General features: G+C 35.2%; 1 protein-coding gene across 3 annotated transcripts in view; it reads left to right on the forward strand.

Annotated features, from left to right (window-relative positions):
- SKAP2 (src kinase associated phosphoprotein 2) overlaps positions 1 to 27818 on the forward strand; it is a 200593-nt gene that overhangs the window by 122095 nt on the left and 50680 nt on the right. For all 3 annotated transcript variants that reach the window (XM_005549938.5, XM_015447613.4, XM_065542181.2), the window contains exons 5-9: positions 5658 to 5735; positions 6728 to 6811; positions 18564 to 18688; positions 19558 to 19621; positions 20300 to 20437. In XM_005549938.5, coding sequence (XP_005549995.1) covers positions 5658 to 5735; positions 6728 to 6811; positions 18564 to 18688; positions 19558 to 19621; positions 20300 to 20437 — 489 coding nt within the window. The remainder of the gene's footprint in view (positions 1 to 5657; positions 5736 to 6727; positions 6812 to 18563; positions 18689 to 19557; positions 19622 to 20299; positions 20438 to 27818) is intronic.

Here is a 27818-nt window from a genome sequence, read left to right on the forward strand (position 1 = left end):
CCCAGAAGGCAGAGGTTGTGGTAACAAAATCATGCCACTGCACTACAACCTGGGCTGCATTTTTGGTAGTTTACTACATGAGTTTAGAAGAGATAAAAGGAAGCACTGTCTCCCCCTAGGAGGTGGCCAATTTATGGAACTCAGTATCCCAACTATTAGGTGAAAATGAAGAATTTGAAAAGGTTTAGATAAACTTGTAGATGCTTTATTTATATGAATTGTCAGGAAAAAAGATATGGTTGTATGGTTGAGAAGTTTGTTCTTTACTTTTTGGAGTTCAGGGAAAACAGTCACATCATGTGGTGACACAGAATATTTGACTAAATGGACCGATATCTTGACTCAGAGTGAAAACTCTTACGAATAATAACAGTCTTTTTAAAAGTATCTTTCCTTTCTTTTCCAATATAAGGGAAAAGGAAACTTTAGTCGAGTATAGGTGGTAGGAAGAATTACACTATGTGAAAGCTTGGTGTTCATGTTGAAAACTATATAAATGCCAACTAGAAAAGGGAAAATTGAAGGGAGCAAAAGGTGAAGCTCAGAAACCTAGTCGTAATTTTGCATAAAGTCTAGATTAAACAACCAAAAAAGTGTGAACGTATTAGTGTAATGAAGCCAATAATATGATGATTTATTGATGATAAAATAGTAAAAATAAGCCTTTGGATTCCTTAGAAGTCTAGCATTTAAATTGATCACCAAAGTTGCATATCAAAAAATAAAAATGATAATAAAAACATAGCTATTTTGAAAATGTCTCTGAATCATTGCACTTTGATAGTGATGTCTCATACTGTCTTAGATAAAGTAATGCATTTAAAGAGGTGTTAGACTGGGATATAGTGTGTGTGTGTTTGTGTGTGTGTGTGTATGTATCAGGGAAGAGTCTATTAGGAGACACATCAATGTTAGGGAAGACCCTGGAATATAGTGTATTGAGGCACCCAATACTGGACAAAATTGTGAATCAACATTTGTTCATTTAGATTTGAGAAATCTAAATAAAAAAAGAAAGGACCATTAGACCTCCCATTCTCCTCAACTCTAGCTCTTTCTCTCTCTCCCCCAACTCTAACTCTCTCTCACTCTCATTCCCTTGCCTACTCAAGGGACTTGCATGCTGTTCTAGGCCTTGTCTTCTGAGTGAAGCTTCTGTGATCTAGACACATTTTTCTACTTTTCTTTGTCCTAAATACAGTAATGCAGTTGTCTACCCTGTTAATGCCAAGACTGGGTTTAGACCTGACCAGCCTAACACCTGGAATGTTGCTAAATGATACTTCCTACCACAGACTTCATATTTTTCTCTGAAATTGAAGTAACTACTGTTTTTCATTTTGAAATAATTATTTTTAATTGTTAACACTTTTTAAAAGATAATGCTTATTTCTTAAGTATATTACAGGCATTTAAACATTCCAATGTTTTTCATCCTAGATTCAAGAAAAAAAAGATAAAGTAATAGTTTAATAAAATCACCAAGAGTGGGTAATACCTTAGTTTTAAGGTAATTTGTTATTTATTTTTATACTCTGTATCTCTTCTCTGCTTTTCAAATTCTAGTATCCATACCTGAAGCTTGCTGTACTATGTCTATGATATACACCATTTGTTTTTAAGGCAAAAGCTTTAAGACACATACTAGAATTCTTGAGTTATCTTTTAGAAACAGTTACCTTATGAATAAAGTATCAGCCTAACTAGAGGGAAATTTGGATTTCACTATTGCCTTTTTCCCTGAATTGCTGGGAATGTCAGCACTTGATCCTTGTTTATTTGAATCATTGTGACCTTTTTGCCATTTTGAATGCTTCAGATTCTCAAATTGCACATTGGAAGAAGACCCATTCCTTGCTTAGTTGCCCTTGTAGGGTGTCGATTTTAACGTCTAATATTTTGAGCTGCTTTAGAAAAGTAGGATTATCATATAAGAAATACATAATCATTTTATAAAAAGAAAACTAGTCTTTCTCAGTATATACCTTACTTTCTCGGGTACTGAAAGTTTGTGGCCACTTAAGCAAGTCCATGTAATAAACTCCTGTAGCATAGTCTAGTCCCCAGAATATGGGTTAATTTTTGTTTTCCCCTTAGGATATAATTTTTTCATTAACCACTTTCACTTAAGTAAAAGGAAATCTTTGAACTGCTTTAAAAGTAGCTACAATGCTTAACTTGTATAGTTGCCGAATCATGCTTTTTCTTGTCTTTCATTTCTGATTAACTTTCTCTGAGCAACGTAGTCTTATATTTATATTAGCATCCATTCACTTGAACTAGTAGTTACAGTTATAGTAACATATAACAATATTTAACTATAATAGCTAATAAAAGCTAACATTTACTGAATGCCTACTATGTGCAAAGGACTAAGACCCAGTGCAAAACTTTTCTTTAGGACAAGGTTTGAATTTTAATAGTGAAGCTGAGAATATGATTGTGAATTCACTGGAATGTTGTATAATTGGCTGTGTTACATAGTGAGGCAATGTAATTGCAGTGTATGGCAAACATGTGGCAGCTGTTTGTTGTTGCCTGGCAGATAGGCTTACATTAGCCTTAATTTCTTTTTCTTCATGTATCATTATGCCTGTATATTTATAGTCTTGTTTCTTTATACCAATCTGAATCTTCCTAAATGTCAATAGCATTAATCATTGTAGGCATAGTGATATGAGGTCTAAATGATATGAGAATTCATATTTTTAACGGAAATTACTACTTTTTTATATATTATGACAGATTTTCCATCCCTGCCATCAGAAAGTATTGTCCGTATGCTCATGGTGATATACAAACCAAATGGTTCTTCTGAAAATTTAAAAATCTAAAGTATTTACAGGGATTGCTATTTGTGTACTTTTGTGTTTTAAAGAATTCACGTGGCTATTAAACAAATCCTGGATATTGGACAAACAGCAATAAAGGTTTAGAAAAATGAAATTTCAGTTAAAAAAAATTATGCCTCCACTCCCCAGGGAAGAAATAAAAGATTTTATATTAGAAACATGAATTTAGAATTCAGAATAAGTATTGCTTATGACATCAAATTTTATTGTGATGTATCAGGTGGAAATTTAGTCAACATTTTTCTTAAAGCAAAAGACTCAGGCTATGTGTATATTGAATGCTAGTAAATTCTAATTTCCTTTCTCCTTTTCCTTTTCCCCCACTTCCTCTCCCCCTCCCTTCTTCCCATCTCTCTCTGTCTCCTTTTTGATTAGTAATATTTTAGAGTTGAAAGCTATGCTAAAGGTACCCATTTCTTTTCAGAATAATTTAACTTTTCTTCTTAAGATTTTGTGAACATCCATTCCTTATGTAAAGAACATTTATTATGCCCAACGGAAGTGAGAGAGTTGTGGGACTACCCCTTAATGAGACCAAATCATCCCACAATTAGCCGCTTTAGTTTAGTGGTTGACCAGGACTTGTTTACATAGATAAGGTTTCTGTTTGTAATTTTTGTTCTATGTGCAAAATACTGTAATAAATAATTTATACCTTTATATGTACCAAGTTTATTTTGAAAAAAATAAACTGGATACATTTATTGAACAGCTATTAAAATATGTACACTTTCCCTAAAATTTCATTTATATTTCAAAATCAGGGCTCAATTTTAAATATGTTTTAATGATACTGTGTTGTGTTTACTAAGTGAAATTGATCCACCAAGGAGCTGAAATTAGTACTCTAATTTTAAGCTTTATTTCTTAAGACAAAATATCCATGACTTTATCACTACTGTGATCCCCATGATATTAAAAAAAAAAAAGCTGGTAAAATTATGTGATGAGTTTGTATATAATAAACTTCCTATCAAACCCATTCTGTTTTTTTTTTAATTTTTAATTTTTGTGGGTACATAGTAGGCAAATTTATGGGGCATATCATATATTTTGATACAGGCATACAATGCATGATAATCACATCAGGATAAATGAGGTATCCATCACCTCAATCATTTATTCTTTCTTTGTGTTACAAAGAATCCAATTATATTTGTTTAGTTATTTTATTTTATTTATTTATTTATTTATTTATTTATTTAAAGACAGGGTCTGTCTCTATTACCCAGGCTGGAACGCAGTGTCATGATCATGGCTTACTGCAGCCTTGACCTCTTGGGGTATCCTCCCACCTCAGACCCCCTTCTCCCCACCTCTACCCCCCCACTCCACTGGCTGGGACTGCAGGCGTGTATACCACTACACCCAGTTATTTTTTAATTTTTCGTAGAGATAGGGGTCTCACTGTGTTACCCAAGCTGGTGTCAAACTCCTAGGCTCAAGCGACTCTCCTTCCTTAGCCTCCGAAAGTGCTGGGATTGTAGGCATGAGCCATTGCACCTGGCCACTTAGTTATTTAAAAATATACAATAAATTATTGTTGACTATAGTCACTCTGTTGTGCTATCAAATGCTAGATCTTATTCATTCTAATTGTATGTTTGTACTCAAACACATTTTCTATCCTAAGCTGTACTGAAACCACTTCCACTGGATGTATTCCATACAAACTTTCTTTTGATTGGTTGTTTTCACTTGCTAGAGTTCTAGTAAAACGCTGAGGATAACTATTATATTTCTTTTCTTTTCTTTTCTTTTCTTTTTTCTTTCTTTCTTTTTTTTTTTTTTTTTTTTTTTTTTTTTTGCCCAGGCTAGATTGCAATGGCGTGATCTTGGCTCACTGCAACCTCCACCTCCTGGGTTCAAGTGATTCTCCTGCCTCAGCTCCCAAGTAGCTGAGATTACAGGCACCCACCACCATGCCTGGCTAATTTTTTTTGTAGTTTTAGTAGAGACAGGGTTTCACTATGTTGGCCAGGCTGGTCCTGAACTCCTGTCCTCAAGTGATCCGCCCGCCTCAGCCTCCCAAAGTGCTGGGATTACAACCATGAGCCACTGCACCGGGCAGATAACTATTATGTTTCTAATGAAGTTTATAAAAATATTGAACACTTGTAAAATTGAGTAACCTATAATCCATGACTGTGAATATACAATTTCTAATCAACTTAACTTTAGCTTGATTTAGAAACTTTTTTTAGGGATCCAGTGTTTGTTTATAATAGTTTTATCAGATCTATCTGGTTTTAGACTCTTAAATGCCCTATAAAAACCTAAAGCATACTCACTCAGTGGAATGTCCATAAGATTTCTCTGAATACAAACAGAGAGAATATTTGCTGTGGGCTCAGAGAAACAAGTTTCAGCATTTGCTTCTAGGGGAAAGGCATTTTATGTTTTACTTGGTAGGAATAGGGATTATGCAGGTAAGAGTCAATATGTATTGAAATTTTTAAAGAATTAATTCAATATAAATATAAAGAAGCTATGATTTGTTAGGAATTCTTAACCTCTGTTTCAGAGATTTATTGCATTTATTTATAATAGTTTCTCAGTCTTGTATTTTGGGAGGATATATTAAGATGTAGGAGTACAGAACTTTTTTTTTTTTTTTTACTTTTTGAGACTTTTAGGAGGGATAGAGGGGATTAATCTATGGAATGGATATGAAACAAGGCTAATAGATTTAAACAATTTCAGTAATTGTTTAAAAGCACACTGAATCTAATGAGATCTGGCACTTGTTTTTCCTGAAATGGATTACCCACTGCTTTTTTTTTTTCTCTCCCCAACTTCTCATAGGAGTCCAGTTTCCTCCGATTGCAGCACAAGACCTTCCTTTTGTTCTAAAGGCTGGCTACCTTGAAAAACGCAGAAAAGGTAAACTTAAGGTTCTAATGAAAAATGTAAAAATGGTTTCATCCTTAGATAGAACATGTTTGTAGTATACATGTGGAGGCAATATTCGTTTTAGGTGATTAAAGAGTTTTAAGATTGTAAGAAAATCTGAATGACATTATCCAAACCACAAAATATAGCTCTTAGCTTTAAATAATTTTTAATAAGAAACATTAGGTCAGATTTTTAGTTGTCAACCTTGGTTATTTGTAAATGATTCAGGAGCTGTTTCCTGCCTCTCAAAGGAAAGCTGCAGGCCATGACTATATTCTCAAAGGTGGGATTTCTCACCAGTATCCCACTGGGCTGAGCAGCAGGTTCTCCTGTGCCCAACCTGGCATGCACCATGGTTCAGATCAAGCCTGGCATCTTGTCTGCCATTGTCTATTATTCATTTCAGTGTTCCTCTCCATTGGCTGTGATAATTGGGAGTTGACCATATGGTCTCACTTTTTCAACACCAATATTTAATGGAAATGAAATATGGAGGTGGTTTTACAATATGAGAAACGAAAAGCAGTCTTTTCATTACCATTCTGCTTATCTCTCTGGTAGTCCCTTTGGGCCTCTATTTATATTTCATTTTGCTTTTCTTAGCTGAATTTTAAAACTGAAAGAGTAACAAAAATAATCTAGGTTAGCTCCTCCCCCTTCTTTTTATAACAGATGAGAAAATGAGACCCAAATGGATCAATTATCTCAAGATTGTATAGTCAGATGCCTTTTTGACTGTCCCTGTCAGAAAACTGGGTTAGCCATGCTGTTGATCCCATAAGTATGGCAGCCCCGTAGCTACTTTACTTTATTCCCTTTGGCTTTGTTGGTTTGTTGTTGTTTGGTTTTTTGTCTCTTGGAAAAGAAGATACAAATTAGTCACAGAATGTTAGAGCCCAGAGGAATCTTAGAAATCATATTAATTAACTTTTTCTTTTACAGTAAGGAAATGGCTTTACATTTTCCCCTCTTTATTGCAGATCACAGCTTTCTGGGATTTGAATGGCAGAAACGGTGGTGTGCTCTCAGTAAAACAGTATTCTATTATTATGGAAGTGATAAAGGTAATGTTGGTGTTCAATTATATCAACTACTGTTGCATAAGAATTTTTTGGCCATCCGTTCCCCCTCTTTTGGGTACAGAGTAAACTGAAGACAAACAAATAATAACTGGAAACTATAACAATTATAATCTAATTTACGATTCATTATTTGACAAATGCTCCAAATACCAGAATGCCCTCAGAACTAAAACAATTGTGTTGTATTGAATTGGAAAAGAGAGTAAAATAACTTTAATCTATGTGGCCTTTCACCTTAGGAAATATTTATTATCCAGTCTACTGTTGTAGAATTTCTGGAAAAGTTAAGAACATAGGGTCGTGGGAGTTTCAATGGCAGAAAATAGATTATTTTTCTTAAGTATTTTAAAATAAAATTAGATAAAATTAAATATGAATGGCACCTTTCTGAGCTCCCTTTACAGATTTAAGGAATAACAGCAAACATGTATATAGAATTTACTATATACTGGGTACCATTCTAAGCACTTTGTCTAAGTACGTTAGCTGTGTTAACTTGTTTAGCTCGCAACAACTCTGTAAGCACTATTATTAGCACCATTAATTTTACTTTTAGGAAAACAGAACAGAGAGGTTAAGTGACTTGTTCAAGGTCACAGAGTTGGAAAATGGCAGATCTAGGAATTTTTTTTTTCCTTTGTTTTTAGAAACAGGGTCTTGTCTTGGTGCCTAGGCTGGAGAGCAGTGGCTGTTCACAGGTGCAGTCATCACACCCTATTGCCTCAAACTCCTGGACTCAAGTGATCTTCCTGTCTCAGTCTCCCAGGTAGCTGGGATTACAGGTGCACACCGTGGCACCCAGCTCAAATTTAGGATTTTAACCTAGAGAATATGATTAGAGTCCATGTTCTTAACCACTATTGTCACTACATTAATTTAGAAATAATAGGATACATTTTGTAACTTCATTGTTAATTAATCAGTCTCTTAGTTGCAGTTAACATAATTTTAAGTTTGTTATTTGAACGAATAAAGCCACCAAATAATGCAATTTAAAGATTGTAAGCTTTCTGAGTTTCACTTTATTCTAGGGAAAACAGGCTAGGAGTTGAATATTATGAAGTAAAGCTTGTATGGAAATAGATAATGTTCATTTCCAGAAAGGACACTTTAAGAAGAAAAGGGCAAGAATATCACTGAATGTAAGCTTTCCTATGGAATTGTTATCAATGTTGTTTGGAAATTTATGTTTTATTTGACATTATTTATAGTTTTTAGAGTTTTTTTCCCCTGTTGTAAAAACATACAGGTAAGATTGTCGTATTTCAGATAAGTCTGAAATACTTACATAATGCTGGAAGTTGTTCTTACCTTTAGGCTAATGAGATTAACAAATTAATTAATTTAGTAGCTAGTTTGCATTCCATCACTAATTTACAGTATGTTCAAATGTAGTAATGGCATCAGTGAAGTGTAAACTGTAAACAGCTATAAACAAGCATCTTTCTTCTGCTAAGGGTCAGTAGTGAAGTAGGTCAGAAAATTTAGAGTCCAAGTTCAGTTACGATTATCATAGATCATAGAAATACAGTTTTGCATGATATTGTGAATTTAGATCAAGATATTACCTTCCACAGAATATCCTCTTTTTCACCAGATCAGGGGAGGGAGGTTTCAGATCCTTGTGACTTTGATTCAATTAGGCTTCTCATTTCTGATTTCTTTAAGAATCAATGAATACTAATGTCAGTGTTTCCTCCATTTCTAGTCCTGACTGACATATAACAATGGTTAGGTCAAAGATTAGCAAGAGTTTCCCCAAAACCCAAAGCGTGTTAATATTTACTTCCAACACTAATATAATATATTCAGTGAAAACATTTTAGTTAGAATTATTTGGATATTAGTTACATTCCCTTTTTTTTTTCTTTTTTAGAGATGAGGGGGCCTCACTCTGTCACCCAAGCTGGACTGCAGTGATGCCATCATAGCTCACTGCAACCTTGAATTCCTGAGTTCATTTTTATTCTTATTTGATGAGACCTAATGGTAGTAACATTGTTTGTAATTTCCATTTCAACTACTTTGTGATCCATTTAGCCCTTTCTGTCATTTCTGTTACTGGAAAGGGGTCTTGATCCAGTCCCCAAGAAAGGATTCTTGGATCTCAACCAAGAAAGAATTTGAGGCCAATCCATAGAGGGAAGTGAAAGCAAGTTTATTAAGAAAGTAAAGAAACAAAAGAATCGCTACTCCATAGGCAAAGCAGAGCATAGGCTGCTCAGCTGCTTACACTTATTGTTACTTCTTGATTATATGCTAAACAGGGAGTGGATTATTCATGAGTTTTCCTGAAAAGGGGTGGGCAGTTCTCAGAATTGAGGGTTTCTCCCCTTTTTAAACCATATAGGGTAACTTCCTGATGTTGCCGTGGCATTTGTAAACTATCATGGCATGGGTGGGAGTGTCTTTAACATGCTGATGCATTATAATTAGTATATAATGAACAGTGAGGAAAACCAAAGGTCACTTTTCATCGCCATCTTGGTTTTGGTGGGTTTTGGCCAGTTACTTTACTGCATCCTTTTATCAGCAAGGTCTTTGTGATCTGTACTTTGTGCCAACCTCCTATCTCATCCTGTGACTAAGAATGCCTAACCTCCTGGGAATGCAGCCCCCATAGGTCAAAGCCTTATTTTACCCACCTCCTATTCAAGATGGAGTTGCTCTGGTTTAAATGCCTGACATGTTCACTTTAAAGAAATTACCATTTTAGCATTCCTTTTTCATGTTGATGTTTGAAGATGTGGCTTATATTTCCTTAAATTTTTCCCTTTTACTTTGCAGCCTCCTGTTTCCAGTGAAATTTTAGATTTTTTTCTAGTAGTTCTTTTTTCTGTTGGCAGTTTCCTTTGAAATTCTTAGCCAGTTCCTCTCCTTTAAGGGACTCCAAAAACAGATCTATCTTTCGACAGTTTTTAATTGCTTGTTTGACATGATCCCGATTTCCTTCCTTTATATCAAATACTTTTTTCTTTTGCGAAATTAGATATGATTTTTTATAGCCTTATTTACTGTATGTGTGAACCGTTTACCTAATAGGAAGAGCTCCTATCTAGATATATGAGAACTATAATCCTCCAACTAAGTAGGATTTAGATAAATGGATTATAAAGACACGAAGGAGTTGACACCACTTACTAGGTTAAAGTGTGCTTTGTTACTGTTTGACAGATACATAGTTCACATTTTCTACCATATTGTGTGTGCCAAAAAACACATTGACTTATGAAGATAGTAGTGGCTTAGAAAGAGTAGTTCCAACCTGTTGGGTAAATAATGCACTTACCATTGTACCAATAAATATTGTCTGTATTTATTATTTATAGCCATTTGGGACCCTTAAGCAACAAATACATATAGTACATATTTCAACACCTGAGGAAATCTTACTCATCCTTTCATCTCCTTCCTTTTCCTTTGATTGTCATGAGTCTCATTCATCAAAATTCTTAGGTCCTAGATGTTCAGATGTCCTTCAAGTCATTCACTCGTTCATTCACTTACTCATTCTTTCTCTAAATTTGATAAATATTTTTTCAGACACTTGTTAGCTAGTAGGCACTGAGGATCCAAAGATCCTTAGAGGTGCTCACAGTTTGGGTTTTGTGGATATCAGTGAGAGAGGGAAGGATGTTGTTTGGTTAGAAGAGGGAGCTGGGCAGGTAAACTGACCGTTTCAATGCAGTACAGTAAGTAATTTAAATAAGCTATCTTTGGATCACAAATGAAGGAAAGCTAACTGCCTAGGGAAGTTAGGGAAGATGTCCTGGTGGAGAGAACACTTCATTGGGCCTGAAAGAATGAGTAGGAGTTTGTTGGTTGAATACTATGGTGTGAATGTATGTGTACCTCCAAAATTCACATGTTGGAAATTAACTCCCAAGGAGATTGTATTAAGAGCTGGGGATTTTAGGAGGTGATTAAGGCATGAGGGCTTTACCCTCAAGAATGGGATATGTCTTTTTATTAAAAAAAAGTCTGGAGAGAGCTGTGGAACCCTTCTTTTGCCTTTCCACCATGTGATGGTACAGCATTCAACTCTTCTGGGGGATGCAGCAATCAGGTGGCATCCTGAAGCAGAGAGCAGCCCTCACTAGGCACTGACCCTGCTGGTACCTTGATCTTGGACTTCCCAGCTCCCATAACTGAGAAATTAATTTCTGTTGTTTATAAATTTCCCAATTTTGGGTGTTATAGCAGCATAAAAAGACTAAGACAGGGAAGAAGGGTAAAATGGGCTTGCCAGGTCAGGGAATAGCAGAGATTCTGAGTTGTGAAAGACTGTGGATGGGATCAAAGATGGAATGAAGGCTGGAGCTTGGAGTGAGTGAGGGGAGGGAGCACGTAAGGCTAAAGAAGTGGATTAGACCAGGTTGATAAGAACCTTCTGAGAATAAGGGCCTTGCTAAAGATTTTGTTTTGAATATGACCTTTAAGCAGAGCATTGTATGACCAGATTTGGTTTTTAGTAAGTAATTGTAATAGGATTATGGAGAATGGTTTGGGATGGATAGAGTCTGGGTCAACAGGACCATTTCGCAGGACTTTGAAGTAGTCTAAACAAGAGAGGTCAACACAGGGCTGTTAAGAGGCAGAACGAGGATTTAATGCAGATCTCTCTGCCTCCAAAGCTATGCTTTTTCTACAACTTGATGATTATTACCAACCCCTCCAAGGTGCACGTAAGTGATGGCCCATTTAGGAACCTGTTCTAAACTATTGTGGGTTTTTTCCCCTTTTTCTGTTTATCTTCTGTATGATCTTGAATCAACATTATGATATGAACCTAGTCTCTCCCCATTTTTAAGGAGGGGATTGTCAGTTCTTAGTACCTCCTTTCAGGACTTTTGCTGAAACCTGATTAAAGAATACATTAGCACCGTCTAGTAAATGGGAGCTACAAGTCACCCTGATCTACAAAGTCATTCCAAGGTTATTTGTTACATTATGTGGTTTTAATTTTTTCATTGTAATATCTTTTCAATATATAATAAAAGTCAGTAGAAAATTGGGCTTCATATGGAGAATTTAACAAAACTTTCAGAACTTGGCAGAGAAATAAAAGTTTTCATTGAAATTTACCTCCCTGCTCTCCACTTCTCCACAACTTCACCAATGATAGGAAAAAAAGAGGACATATATGTTCTCTTTGAAGTTTTAAAATTATAAAATATATTTTGATGTTGAAAAAGCATCATATTTCTCTTTTAATATTGTTGTGAATATGTTAAAGTGACAGTACTTATATTTATATAATTAGAAGTTCTGTTGTTTTATAATAGCAACTTAATAGAAAGCTGTAAAAGCTTACCTTTTTTCTTGTGATTCACTTGACAGAAACAAATTCTGTCATTTTATAATTATAATTATGTAATTTTATAATTATATCAAGATGATATATGTAAAATGTGTAAGTGAATTCTGATATTTTAAAAATTTAAATTCTATCTCCATCTGGTAGGTGAAGAAGGATATCTTTATTCCTTAAGAAATAGGAACCATTAATTCTACCTTTATCAGAAATTATTGCAATTTTATAGACTTTTGGATCTTTGATATGAAAGTATTAGCTTTAAAACTTATCACAGTAAACTTTTTTTTTTTTTTTTTTGAGATGGGGTCTTGCTCTGTTGCCCAAGCTGGAGTGCAGTGGCATGATCTCAGCGCACTGCAACCTCCGCCTCCTGTGTTCAAGCGATTCTTCTGCCTCAGCCTCCTGAGTAGCTGGGATTACAAACACTAAATTAAAGCTATACCTTTACTTTCTGCCTTTATGGCTAAGAGACCCTCTAACAGTATACAGCAGTTAAAATGTACATCTGATGTTTAGTAGGATTTCATCAACATGCTGAAATAGTCAGGTACCAACTAAGTTTTACTAAGGATCTGATGACCATGAATGTTGTTGGTTTAATATCTAGTCTAACTTCTACACAAAACCCCAGAGATAAATTTCAAGTGGCTGATTTAGCATCGGCATCTGCAAGCTGTATAAACCAAAGGAAAATGTTCATATATCTTTAACTGAGGAGCTGGAACATCTTGCTAATCAGTTTGATAAAATTTAGTGCCAAGGTCAAGTATTGATGGGCATATTTTTCTTTTCCCTACTGAGTATTAATACTTGTGGAAATAACATAAGTTATACACTGAGGGGAAAAGGCCTTCTTAAATATAACTAGTAGATATTGCTGAACACATTTCATATTTTTTATTGCTAGCCATTTGTACCAAGTTAATGTTCTTGGTATGCCCATCGGAAACCAATTTTTTTAATGCAGAAAGGGAAATTATTAGGAAAATCTCAACTCTCAGAACTGCTGAGAATGCTACACACAGGCTCAGCAAGCAAGCAAGAACTAAGGTAGGTAAGGGGGCTGGATCTTGAGCATAATCCATGAAAAATCTTACTGGGACACACTACTGGCCTTGGGCCTTGCCAAGCCAGGACATGTGCTGCTGCCACTGTGCACTACCATCAATCAATGAATGCCATTGCCACCAGAATGGATTCTGAACCCTGTCTTGATCCTTTTGTTACTTACTTGAGATTTAGGTTCCAGTCTGGAGCATCCACTTTGATTAAGTTGGAACAGGGAAAATCCACCTCCCTCCAGTTTCTGTGGTGGAAAACTAAGCCCTATCCCTGGCAGTCTTGCAATTAAAATAGGAAAGATGCATGGATGCTGGGGAGCCCCAAATAATAAATGTCCATAACTTGTAGGGATGCTAAAAGATTTGGAATTATTCAGTTGCAATATTTATGCTATATTTAAAATGGTATGAGAGTGGTTGGTGTTTTAAGCATGTTTTTCTGAGAGCCAATGAAGAAGAGAAAAAGCAAGTATATTTGCCAGAAAAATAGAAGGTCTGTTTAGATTTTGGTAGGTGGCAGTAGAGTGTAGGGGGTAACGTCGGGGCAGTTGGTGAAGGAAAGGGCAAAATTAAAAATGGTGCACAGTTTTCTGGTTTGGGAGCTTGAATTAATGGAGGTGGCATTTATTGAGATGGGGACTACAACAAGAAATATTACAGTTGTTGCCAAAACAAGTGTTGGGAGTGGGGATAAGATGATCTCCATTGTGGACACTTTCTATTCAGTGAACCTATAGGACATTTGAGAGATGAAACATATATAGTGAGCAGACGAAGATTTGGATATACAGTTTTCAAAATGAACTAAAAGTAAAGAATCATGAGTCACAAGTATATTGATAGGAATTTAATTCTTGGAATTAGATGAGATTGCCCAGGGAGAGTGTAATGTAAGAAGAGAGCAAGACTTAGAACAACCCATCATAGCTTTTTAAGAGATGGGCAGAGGTAGAGAAACCCATAAAGAAAACTGAGAAAGTTTGACCTACATTGTAGGACGAAATGCAAAATAACATTTATTTTCTCTACTGTGACTTTGTAAATTTCACGTTGTATTGAGGACAGTGGTTGTAGTGTGTATCAAAATCACCTGGGTTGCTTGCTAAAAATTTGGTTTCCTAGACTCACCCACAGAGATTCCTATATAGCAAGTGCAGAATAGTAGCCAATTCTGTGTTAACAGGCATCCAAGATGATTCTAACATAGGTGATTCTTAAAATATACTTTGAGAAACACCTTTTTGGAAAACAGTGTGAAATGGCTGAAAAAACAAGGCTTTAGAATCAGACTTTCTTAGGGTCCTGGCTTTTATTTTTCACTCTTTGTGTGACTGTGAGCAAATTGGTTAAAGTTTGTTTTCCCATCAGTGCTGGGAATATAATATGTCTCTTCTATTGTATAGAATTATTACCAGGTATATATGAGATATGTTCTATTAAGTTCTTGATGTATAGAAGCTCAGTAAATGTGAGTTGTCTTTTTGACAGCTTATAAAAACCCCAGAACACAGCTGTAAACCTAAAAGCCAGTGAAAAAGTAGAAGGAAATTGCTCTTACTAGCCTTATGCATTTTGTTTTGTAGGAGATCAGAGACAACTGCTTTTTACCTTGAACCTACTGAATTAGGATTAGTGTAAAATTGAATTACTGTTACAATAGATTTCATTGTCTAGTTTTTCCTGGCAGCCTTCAGTTCTGTAGACATTACATTCAAAGCATGATAGAGGTTAGGTTAAAGTGTGAAACAGAAGCTGAGACAAATGTAATAGAGGAACAAACACCTCAAAAATTCTGAGGGTATCAATGTGTTACAAAAACTAACATTCAAAATGATACTATGTTAAGAAAACAATGTTATGTTTAAAAGACTTGTTTGTAAATTTAGGGAAGGATATATTTTCGAAAGCTTTGCATCACAATGATTAACATTTTTAAAAGTTTTGGCACTTAAAGGAATAAGCTTTTGCTATTTGTGAAGTTCACCTAGATAAAATATTAGTCTTTCACAGTGCTGGGTAAATGGACTTTTTAGCTTTATTTCCTATTTGATTGGCATTTTACTATTTTTGATAATTTTGTTAACAGGTACCCTTGAAACTATCCCAAAAAGCATTGTGGAACTAATCTATATGTAAATTCTTATGACTTACCATATAATGATGAAGTTTCTCTCACCAGAAAATGTGAAAGGAGAAGAACAGTGTTGTCTTATAGCCATGTCTGCCCATTTCATGTCTTGAACTTCCTGTCCTGTATTGGCTAATTGGAGATATGGCTACTTCATGGTTATGGTTCTGCAAAAGCTATTAGAAAGAGTTGTGAGTTTCCTCTGTTCTCTTCAACCTTTCTGGGCCCATACCCCTACCTGACTTGGATGTTTATATAAGTGTTTATCCTCAAATACAATCAATCAGTTGGATAGGTCTAGATACTAGTTTCTTTTTATTATTTTTGCTTGGTTAAACAACAGCATCCTTTTGTTCTGCAAAGTTAGGTCTTTCTTTGATTGAATGAAGTTTTCTTTTGTTATATTATGTCTTTGGTTATTGGCATTTATTTATTACTCTTCTTCCAGAAAACCCATTTTTCTTATGTTGTATTTTTTTCAGCCCTCCATATTTATCATACTCCCTTTTGCCCCTTCCCCCTCCCCTTAGTCTTATTTTCTATCTGCTGAGTGAGCTTTTCAAGGTATATCTGATCTGGTTTTCCACAATGTTAGTTCTACTTTTTATTACTTCTAATATATCATTTGTTTTGCTGCTGCATTTTCCACTTCCTTGTACAGCCTATTTGTTCCTAATTTTGCCAGTTTCATTTTAATTCCTACTTGTCTCAGCCTTTTCTCTTTTTATTTTATATTACATTGTTTCATCTTTCATCTGTTTCAGAATCTGTGTGTTTACTTTTATAAAATATGCAAAGCAGTTGGCTAAAGTTTACTTCCATTTTGCCTACTTTGCTTGTGCTTTCTACTTCTCAAGTGCTATGTTATGTTTCTGTTTTACATAATATTTTTATGGCATCTGTATTTGCTGTTCCTCTTTTACTTATCCTTGAACAAGTACATGTCTATAAAATCTGAGATGCTTACCTATAAATTGGCTTTGTGGCTTCTCTCTGGTTCATCTCAGTAGAGGCTGATACTGTCCTCCTCTTGGACTGTAACAGAAGTTCTGATACATAGCCCCGTAGCATATTTCTAGGGAGTTTGGCTAAAATAAATCTGCTAGTCTAAGTTGGGGTTGCCTAATTTTGCTGCCTGATGTCTTATTTCTAGATTATTAGATAATCCGGCCCAGAAAGATCTGTTCCCCTCAGCTCTTCCAAACTAAATCTTTGTAGTGCTGATTTTACATCTCCACGTGTAGACTCCCACTCCTCATGCATTTCCACCTCCATTCAAGTTACATTGATGAGAATTTTAGACCGAAATTGGAGGTAGAAGGCATAGGTTTTAGGCCAGATGGACCTAGTGAGTGGAGCAATCGAACCCTTGTGCAGCAAGGGAACAGCTTTCCTCTAAATCTGGTCCCTGAAAATTCTCTTTCTTCTGGAGAGTTTAAGGAAATCTCTCAAAATTGTCCAGTATGGCTTTGATATTTTGCCTGACATTACTTCCACTTTTCGTCGTGAACATTAAGTTCCTTTTGCAATTTAGTAGATCATTGGGAAAGTGGTGCAAAAGGTCTGATAAGGTGTTCTAGCTTTTATCTCAGCAAACCTATAATGCTGCCTGGCTTGTTTCAAGTGCTCGGTATCAATTTGTCAAATGAGTGAGTGAATGATTTAGTCTTTTTTTGAGAATTTTACAAGAAACCAACCATGCTTAACCATTTATCATTTTAATACTTTTTCCCCAATAGTTTCCTAGTTAGGTGTCTTACAAAATATATCCTGGGAGTACCATAAAATATTCTGTGAAAAAACAATTCCACAGACAAATAATTTTTGGAAATGCTACATACTGAATTTTTCTTTTAGAAGTTTAATTAGTATGTAAATGTACTATGGGCCCCAAGAAGGCCTGAACTAACAAAACCGCTTAACTCTGTTTAATTCAGTAAAACGTTTCCCAAATTGATTTGATCACAGAAACCTAGTAATATCTTTGGGAAATGCTGCTCTAATCTTTAAAGTACTGTGTAGTTTTTGTGAAAAACATAGTTTATTGTAGATTTTTTTCATGAAATAAACTTTGATTGTTTCTTTAGATGTTCAGAGAGATGTAAATTATGACTAAATGTGATTAGAGTTTCCCAGGAACTGAGATTTTTTTTCTCATTTGATATTTTGAACAAGATATAATCTCTATGACCTTTTAAAAATGTCTGTTAGTTACTTTAGGTATTTAGCTTGTGTATTTAAGAAAAGGTGCTGTATCTTTTATTGGTACACTGAACTGAAAAAGCACACCCCACAACATGAAAGCATTTCTGTGAGCTCAGTAAAAGAGTTTGTCCCTACTCATGTTTTTAATATTGTTTGTTAATCTAGGAAATAAACCTATAGCTGTGCAGTTTTTCTATCAAAATGGTATAACTGGATGAAGTAGGAAGGTTGACTGATTTTATTTTCAGTTTCAGAATGTTAAGTCTTTTGTTATATTCCCACTTTATTTGTCTTTAAAATAATATCTGACCAAAGCTCTAATCATCTTTTGCCTCTTTATCATGTGAGATTCAAATGTGCTTTACTAGTTCAACTGTTCACTGATTGGATAAGAAACTTTCCCTCTTTTTTTGGTAACTAATGCTTCTGTACTTGCTTTACCACTCTTCTCTATCCACATAGTTTTTTTTCCCTTCACATCTTTTTTGTAATTGGTAGTTTAGTTTAGTTTCAGTTTGCTTTGTAAAGTTAGGGATAAATTTGTACCAAGTTAGGAGACCTTTTTTAAAGAAAACTTTTGTTTTAGAAGCTTCTTTTTGGTGGTGGTGCTGGGGAGGGGTAGGTGAAAGGAGATAACAGTAAATAAAGCTCAACAAATTTTCAGCTGGTCAGATCTTCCCACTGGCCAACTAAATCTGAAAGAGCCACAGATTTGTGGTGGGTTTGTCTAGCAAGTTCTAAGTTCTAGTTCCTGAATTTTCCCTACCCTAGAGTATCATGTTTCCATGCTTCCTTCTGAATAAGACCATGATCTGCAGACCTCCTTCTTAAATCAAATCATCCCTAATACTTACATGTTTCAGAATTAAAAATAATTTCTAAAAACATTACCTAAGCATTATATTACTAAAGCAATATAACCAAAAAAAATTATTTCCAAGAATTGATGAAGAACTTTTAAATAAAAGATAATTGAGCATTAATATTAATAAATGAAATTCTAACTGGTTTTATCTTCAACAGACAAACAACAGAAAGGTGAATTTGCATTAGATGGCTACAGTGTCAGAATGAATAACACTCTAAGAAAGGATGGAAAGAAAGATTGCTGTTTTGAAATCTCTGCTCCTGATAAACGTATATATCAGGTTGTACTTTTTATGTTGCCTTGAAATTAAGTTGATAAAATGTTTTGATTTCATTTATAGAGACGTTGACATTTGATTAATACTCTCCTTGACATGTTAACAATAATAAAAATACTGGTGTCTAAATACATTATGCATTGAACATTCATATAAGGGGAATTTTTTTTTAATTTCGGATTAGTTCAAACGCTATCTTCTTGAAAAAGATAAAGAGAATATATAACTTATCGATTACTTCCCATGTTGCATTTATATCTGATAGAACTAGGTGATCTTCCAAAAGAGTTACAGAGCAGAAAGAGTAAAATTATCAAAAGACAAATATCAGAGTGATAATACATATTGTATTGCTTAGGAGTGTGGGAGAAAATGAAGGTAAAGGTACACATCAGCTCTGCAATTCAAGAGCTATCAGCTAGGCTTCAATATGGAATGTATGTTTAATCAGTTTTAAGTATCTGAGATTGCAGTTGAAAGCCAGTTAATTAAGTTGTCAGGTAGTGTGTTGGAATCTGACAAGAACATTTTTAAGAAAACTGTATCCAGCAGTCTAAAGAAATTCATGGGTGTCTTCTAATTGTCAAGGGCAAATTTTGTTCATCAGTTCTGTCTTTGACATTGATGAAGAGAAGCAGCTTTTTTTTCCTGCACAGCTGCCAGCTGCTGATCAGAGTTTCAAATTCATCATCCTCTGCTTCAATTGCATAAATTTGTCAAAATTAACTGTACATTATAAGAAGCATCCTTGCAAGAAAAGTTCCACTAGACATGAAAAGAATTACTAATAGTCTTAAATAAATGGTAAGAATACAACATACCTTTCATTTCTACTGTGGTGATTTTCGTTTTTATTGTTTATTTTATATTAGTTTACAGCAGCTTCTCCCAAAGATGCTGAGGAATGGGTACAGCAGCTGAAATTTGTATTGCAAGGTAAGATAAATCAATTGAATGAGTTATCACAGTCTTTAAATACTAAATAACAGAGTAGTTTGGGTTTTCATATACAAAAACTTACTAACTTCTGTGAGAATGACCAAGTGAATGTGACTGCTATTTATACAGACCACTTACTTCAGATTTTAAACAGCATCTTTTTTGTAAGTACCAATTGGCTTACCTTAAAATTCACATATTTACAAAACAATTTTAAACATGATTTTGGCCGGGCGCGGTGGCTCAAGCCTGTAATCCCAGCACTTTGGGAGGACGAGGCGGGTGGATCACGAGGTCAGGAGATCGAGACCATCCTGGCTAACACGGTGAAACCCCGTCTCTACTAAAAATACAAAAAACTAGCCGGGCGTGGTGGCGGGCGCCTGTAGTCCCAGCTACTCGGAGGCTGAGGCAGGAGAATGGCGTGAACCTGGGAGGCGGAGCTTGCAGTGAGCCGAGATCGCGCCACTGCACTCCAGCCTGGGTGACACAGCGCGAGACTCCGTCTCAAAAAAAAAAAAAAACAAAAAAAAACAAAAAAAAACATGATTTTAGTTAAGGACATAACATGTAACAATATTGTTATTTTGTAGGGCTGCATTTATTTATGAAGTATAGTTTTAAAAATATCTTCTGCATTCTTTTAAAATTTACATCATGAAATGTGTTTTATAGATATGGAATCTGATATTATTCCTGAGGATTATGATGAGAGAGGAGAATTATATGATGATGTTGATCATCCTCTACCAATAAGCAATCCACCAACAAGCAGTCAACCAATAGATGATGAAATTTATGAAGAACTTCCAGGTATTTACTTTCTGGTGATTCATTTAAAGATTTAGGGCTGTGTGTGTGTGTGATTTGTCCTCAAATTGACAACTTGAGTAGAAAATGATGATCTATTGAGAACAAGGACAAAGAATATCTTTAAAACTCTATTTTATAAAAAGGGTTCTGCTTGAGATATTTCAAGTGAGTAGATGTAACTTATAAAAAGTGAATGAAACATTAAAATGAAGCAGATACAATACTAATCTCTTGGGACTTTTGGCTCATTAGCATTGTTTATGCTACATAATTTTTTAATTAAAAAATTGACTTGCCTTATAGTTTTTTCCACCAACTCACACATCGTTTTTTATTTATACATCTTGGAACTTCCATTAACCAGAAGTTCTACACATACCCCATATGTCATCAACTTCTGCCTCGGATTTCTCCTTGCTTGTAGTATATTGCATTGTCTTGGAGGAATGTTGTTGAACTATAAATAAAGGCCTTCTGAGGCTTCAAGTCTTCCTGTTGATATTTTAGCATCAATATGGAATAAAAAAGTTTTCTTAGTTTAGTGTTTACATGCCTGTCTGTTATATAACATAAAATTAATTATCTATTAGCTACTTGACTTGTGGCCATGAGGATCAATCTAAAATAAAAAGATAGACATCTAAAATTTAGGAAACATATGAAAACATTTAGGAAATTGTTGTATTGCTAATACTCTAGGTTGAAATGAGCTTTTTTGGCTATTAAAAAAAAATCAGTAGTTAGAGAAGAAAAAGGTATTATAAGCAATATAAGCAAGATTTAACTAGTACATCTCATGTAGAGAGGCCATTTTGCTCTGAATATAACAATTTAATGATGCAATGTAAACCTTTAAAATTGATTTCAAAAATACTTAAAATGTTCCAAATTAATGTACAAATGTCATTTTCAATACAATACAATATAATAACAAGAGTATGGACTTTAGAATATAAAAATTTAAATTCTGGCTGTACCATTTACTAGCTTAGTGACTTTATAAGTTAATTTCTTCATTTATAAAATGGAAATAGTATCATTGGGAAGGGTAAGTGAAGTGATTTATTGAAGGCTCTCAGCATAGTGCTTGATCATAGCAAACCCACAATTAATTGTAACATCACCATCATTTTTGTTTTTATTATTGTATCTGGTGAATTCTTGCAAGTGCTTATGTGGTGGTACAGTAATGGTTTTCTAACCAAGTAAAAAGTAATAATTTTAACAATATTATAAATTTAAGGTATAAAAACTATGTTTGCATCTATATATTGTCTTTTACTACCCCAGAAGATTAGTATAAAAGTATAATTTTATGGGGAATAGAGATCTGTGTATTTCAGTTATTTAGTGCAGTTACATGTTTATTAACACCTTCCTTTCTGGTTTACCCTAAGGAAATGGCATCTACTATAGCATCAGTTATCCTCAAGTAGGGAAGAACATTCCCTAGCTGCTTGTTTTTAGTCACATCATATCATTAATACAATTATTTTAGTATTTAAAAACGTTTAAAAGAACTTGTAAGAATGTATACTCATAAAATGGAAGAGTGGAATACATTTAAACATATTACTGTCATTACATCCTTTTAAAACCCTGCAATGAATGTGTTACAATTGTTGAAATAACTGTTAAGTTCTGTATTTTTTCAACTTGGCTATTCTCTCCCACCCCTAAAGAAAAAAAAATTGATTAGGAATAAAGAGCAAATATTCATAGTTATTTTCATAACAAAGACCTAAGGAAGATCTGATATAAGTAGCTTGAAATTTTAAAAATATGAAACATCTTTTATTTTCTCTTACTACAGATACTATTCTTCATTCTTCCTCACCCTCCCGACCCTCCCCTCCCTCCACTACAAACATAATTGTTGAAAGTAACTGGTTACTTTTTAAGTAGTGTTACTTCTTGCTGTGGTACTGGGAGAAATTTAAGCTGCCCTGGGATTTCTTTGCCCCTGCTTGGGATCCCCAGTTGCTCTGCAAAGTGATTGAGCTTGATAGAGCCTGCAACTGTGCCCCTGGGAAGGAAGCTGTTGTAGGCAGCTGTGGAATGTCTCGTTCCCCTTTCTTCCCCGGTGTAACTGAGAGCTGCTTCAACATCTGCACAGTTCAGCAAGTTTGTCAAGTTTGTGCCAACAGCTACAGAGGGAATTTTTCTAGTAGAGGCCCTAAAGGTGTCTCAGAGTTAGAGGTTTTGTATGATTAAATATCTGAAACTAGGAAGGTAACTTTTTTAATCTAAAAAATTGTCTCTCAGGACAAGAATTAAGCTTTTTGCTTTCACTTCTGTGAAATTTGAATATAATTTTGATAGAGGAGTTAGAACAATGGAAGGGCAGTAAGCACATTTACATACTATTGATATTTTTCCAGTTCTGTTCAAAGAACTGTGTATCTCTGATACCTGACTGGCTAAATTCCCAGAATTAAATAATACTACAATTTCAACACAATTTTCTGTCAATTATGCATTGTTGAAAACTAATACTCTTAGTTGAAAGATGAGGTATACAAATGTATTTGAAGAAAAATCTAAGAATTTAGCATGCTACTTTAAATTACAAAGGTCTTTTTCTGAGAAACAAAAGCTCTTACTCTAATAAGTGTATTTTTTAAAAACTATGAAATAAACCTGCAGTGTTTTAAGTTTCAAGAGTAAGAAGAAAACATTGTTTTAAAAATTGCATTGGGCCAGGCACAGTGGCTCAGGCCTGTAATCCTAGCACTTTGGGAGGCCGAGGTGGGTGGATCACTTGAGGTCAGGAATTTGAAACCAGCCTGGCCGACATGGGGAAACCCCATCTCTACTAAAATACAAAAAAAAAGAAAAAAAAATTAGCTGTGCATGGTGGCAGGTGCCTACTGTAATCCCAGCTATTCAGGAGGTTGAGGCAGGAAAATCACTTGAACATGGGAGGCGGAGGCTGCAGTGAGCCAAGATCGAGCCACTACACTCCAGCCTGGGCAACAGAGTGAGACTGTGTCTCAAAAAAAAAAAAAAAATTGCATTGCAAAATATCCCTTGAAAAATGTTTATAATTCTATGGGAATCTAAATCGTTTCATTATAATTGTTTTCAGTTAGAATATTCTAACTTTATTACAGTACCTTCTCTTTAATTTCTTGTTCATTTGTTTTTAACTAACTTGATAAAAGAATAGGAATAAATTTGTAAGACTTCTTTGTGTTTAAGGGATTTATACATATGTACAAAAGAGTTGCGAGAATGCCATTTCTGGGGAGTATTAAAGGTATTTGGCTTTTCTTCAAATATCCTAATGCTTTTACATCTTTTATGTCTTATTGCTTATTAGCATAGGCCACTCAGGTTTGCTTACATTGTAATAATACTGTAGCATATTTGTGTTTGTGCAGCTAATATATTGATCAAAGTGTGTTAAACTGTTTCATAACATGGTAATGAGTTCATTTGGCTTAGCACAGATTTGTAAATTTATTGCCCACTTTTTCATTAGAAATACAGAGGAGTGTCTTTGTCTCATTTTGAATCTCAAAAGAAGAAAATAATACTCGGGAAATTGCTGCAGAAACTAACCCTGTTTGCTCTTCTCTTCTACTCACCATGTCACTTGATTTTTTTCTTTAATGGCAGGAAATTGTGCAGAAACAACAACAACAAAAAGATTTTTCTAGATCTAAACTGAATAGAATCAGCCTAGTAACAAGAATGGTAACCATCCATTAACTTATTAAATCTGTAGCTTTCAGAGGAATTGCACTTGAAATGTCTTCTGGCAAGTGGACTGGAGGAGAGAGGGCAACATAAAACAGGAAGACAAATTTCTATTCCATTAACCTATTTTTTTTAAGTGTGAATTCATTTTTTTAAAAAATTACGATGACAGATTGAACTATTCTGAGTCAGAAAAGGATATTTTCATCCTTTGGCCGTTCAATTACATTTTAAATTTATTCAGTCCAACTATCTGCATCTAAAATGGAACATAAAGTAAAATGCAGCTATAATTTTTTTTCCGTGAGACTATTATATATACATAAAAAAGAACAGTGTTTGGATACTTTAATTTGAAGTAGTTTACAGCAAATGGACACAAATGCTAATTTAATCAATAAGTGGTTATAGGCCCCCAAAATACATTTTGGCTTTATTTTCCTTCTGAATAATTATCACTCATATTACTAAGTTAATATCAAGGTTACAAAGGACCCTGCAATCTGTGGTATTAACAATGTTTTAAGTGATAGTAGATCCTGACTTCACCAAACAATTTTTCTCCTTTCTTCTTTGGAATGCAATGGAAAGATGTCAATTAATTTTTGCAGAACCACATATATTCAGTATGTTAATATTGTTAGTCTAGGCAGCCTGCTAACATTATTTTTTCTTAAACTAGGTACTGAATGGTGAAGTTATCAATGTGGTGATATTGTGGGAATATTTTTTCCCAAGTAGATGACTAGATTAGAGTTGAATTTTTGGATGGTGATATGGTTTGGCTGTGTCCCCACCCAAATTTCATCTTCAATTATAGTACCCATATAATCCCCATGTGTCCTGGGAGGGACCAGGTGGAGATAATTGAATCATGGGGGCAGTGTTCCCCATCCTGTTCTCATGAGATCTGATGGTTCTATAAGGGGCTTCCCCCTTTGCTGGGCACTCGTTCTTCCTGATGCTGCAATGTGAAGAAGGACATGTTTGCTTCCCCTTCTGCCATGATTGTGAGTTTCCTCAGGCCTCCCTAACCATGCTAAACTGTGAGTCAGTTAAACCTCTTTCCTTTATAAATTACCCAGTCTTGGGTATGTTTTTATTAGCAGCTGAGAACAGACTAATACAGATGGTTTCAGCTCTCTACTCTGCTGAGAGGGTTATCCGAAGTTATAAAAAAAAAAAATTAAATCCTTCATAAAATAGGGTCACTACACACATATAATGTTTTTTTATTTTTATCTTTGCTGAATATAAATGTGTCTGCTGAATATTTGTTTATAGTATTCTTTATGTTGTTTCATAATATGGTATGAAGCTTTGGAATACAGTTCCAAATACCTGTCTTGTAGCTTTTCTCTGTGTTGCCATTGGCATTGCAAATTCTTTTCATTACAAGAGATGGCTTAACACATACTAAACCCAAAATACCTGTGTGTACACAAAACATATATTTCCATTGGTGGTGGGATAAAATGACTCATTTTTGCAAATTGGAACTACATTAGTGGTTCCCAGCCAAGGAATATACCCTAGAGTACATTTGGCAATGCCTGGAGACACTTTTGGTTATCATAACTGGGATATGTATGTATTTGTGTGTGCATGTGTGTGTGTGTGTTACAGATGTCTAGTGGGTAAGGGCCAAGGATGCTGCTAAACGACCTACAGTGCACAGGGCAGCCCCCACAACAAAGAATTCTCTGGCCCAAAATGCCAGTAGTGCTGAAGTTGAAAAACCCTGGCTACGGGGATGTGATAGACAGCTTTTGGTTTGTCACCTTTTTATTCATATCACTTGAATTATAAAGATTCATAACCTAAGCTCCATATGAGTTAATTCATTTTTATGGACACAACATAGGTTTTCTTACATACATGAAACTAGGATTACATAGAATGTCTCTAGGTTATAAGAGATCAGCTTGACTTGCCTATGACGTTTCCTTCAAGGGGGAGTATTGAAGTTCTATCCATCTCGTGGAAATGAGCAAGCCAGGAAGATAAAAAAGGAAGGAAGCATTTTGTCTATTTTCATGAGCTACTATCTCGGAAGGAAGAGGTTTCTAAAAATACCTTGTAGATGTGTGAATACTTGATTTAGCCTGTTCTCATAGGGTCGTTCTTTTGAGGCTGAAGGAAAAGACCTGTGGGTGTGGGATTGGACTGTCTGTAAAGGGAGTCAGGCATCTTGGGGGAATGCAAGACTGAGCAATTCCAGGGCTGTCTGGAATTTGACGAGTGGCTTTAGGAGAAGTGGAAACCCTTTTATGGGACCTCTATCTTTTCGGACCTGGACTTTGAAGAGGCTAGTAGGATTGAGATGATCTCTGCCCCTGGAGTCAGATGGGAAGTCTTGGAGGCAGCCCTCCAAGGGGATCTGTGAAGAGGAACTTACCTTAATGTACTTCACAACAAGCCACATTGGGTGATTATTTTATATTATTTGTTCACTTTCCTTTCGTTATTGCTAAGTCTTAGGTTTCTTTTTTTTCTTTTTAAAGATAGGGTCTCGCCCAGGCTGGAGTGCAGTGGTGCAGTCATGGCTCACTGCAGCTTCAAACTTCTCAGGTGTTGCTCCTGCCTTAGCCTCTTGAGTAGCTGGGACCACAGGCATGCGCCACCATGCCTGGCTAATTTTTTAATTTTTAATTTTGTCGAAATGGAGTGTTACTATGTTGACCAGGCTGCTTTTGAACTCCCAGCTTCTGGGATCCTTCTGCCCTGTCCTCCCAAAGTGTTGGGATTACAGGCATGAGCCATTTCACTAGCTGCTAAGTCTTAATTTTTAAATCCTTATTTACAAACAATACATACTTACTGGAATAAATTTAAATATTCCTGACGTGCATAAAATAAAAAAGTGGTGCCGGGCGCAGTGGCGCATGCCTGTAATTCCAGCACTTTGGGAGGCCGAGGCGGGCAGATCATGGGGTCAAGAGATGAACACTATCCTGGCCAACATGTGAAACCCGTCTCTACTAAAAATACAAAAATTAGCTGGGCGTGCTGGCATGCGCCTGTAGTCCCAGCTACTCGGGGGGCTGAAGCAGGAGAATCGCTTGAACCTGGGAGGTGGAGGTTGCAGTGAGCTGAGATCACACCACTGCACTCCAACCTGGTGACAGAGCGAGACTCCATCTCAAAAACAAAACAAAACAAAACAAAACAAAATGAAATAAAATAAAATTAAAATTAAAAAGTGAAAGTCACTCCGTACCCTAAGTAAACATTGTTAACAGTTCGATATGAATCTTTTTGTTCCTTTTTTTGCCTATATATAAATATACATACACATATAAAAGTTTTAAAACAAAAAGAGATTCTTCTTTTTATCTACTTTCTTCTGCCCTTTCGTAAAATTTTCTTCCTTTCATTTTCTTCCTATTTAGTTTTTACCTTCTTCCTTTTCTCATTCTTTTATTTACTCATTCCTCTCCTCTGTTTTCATTTTCATCCTTTCTCTTCTTCTTTGCTTTCATTTCTTTCATTTCATAAGTATTCTTGAGTACCTGTTGTGTGCCAGGCACTGTGCCTAAGTGTTGAGAATCCGCCGGCATCCTTACACAGGTGCCCTTTCTGGCCTAAGCCTAGATTTACTACCATACCTTGAATTACCCATGTTTATTTATGTCTTTTGTGTGTGTGTGTGTGTGTGTGTGTGTGTGTGTGTGTGTAT

This window comes from Macaca fascicularis, chromosome 3 (assembly GCF_037993035.2).
Source record: "Macaca fascicularis isolate 582-1 chromosome 3, T2T-MFA8v1.1".
Lineage (NCBI taxonomy): Eukaryota > Metazoa > Chordata > Mammalia > Primates > Cercopithecidae > Macaca > Macaca fascicularis.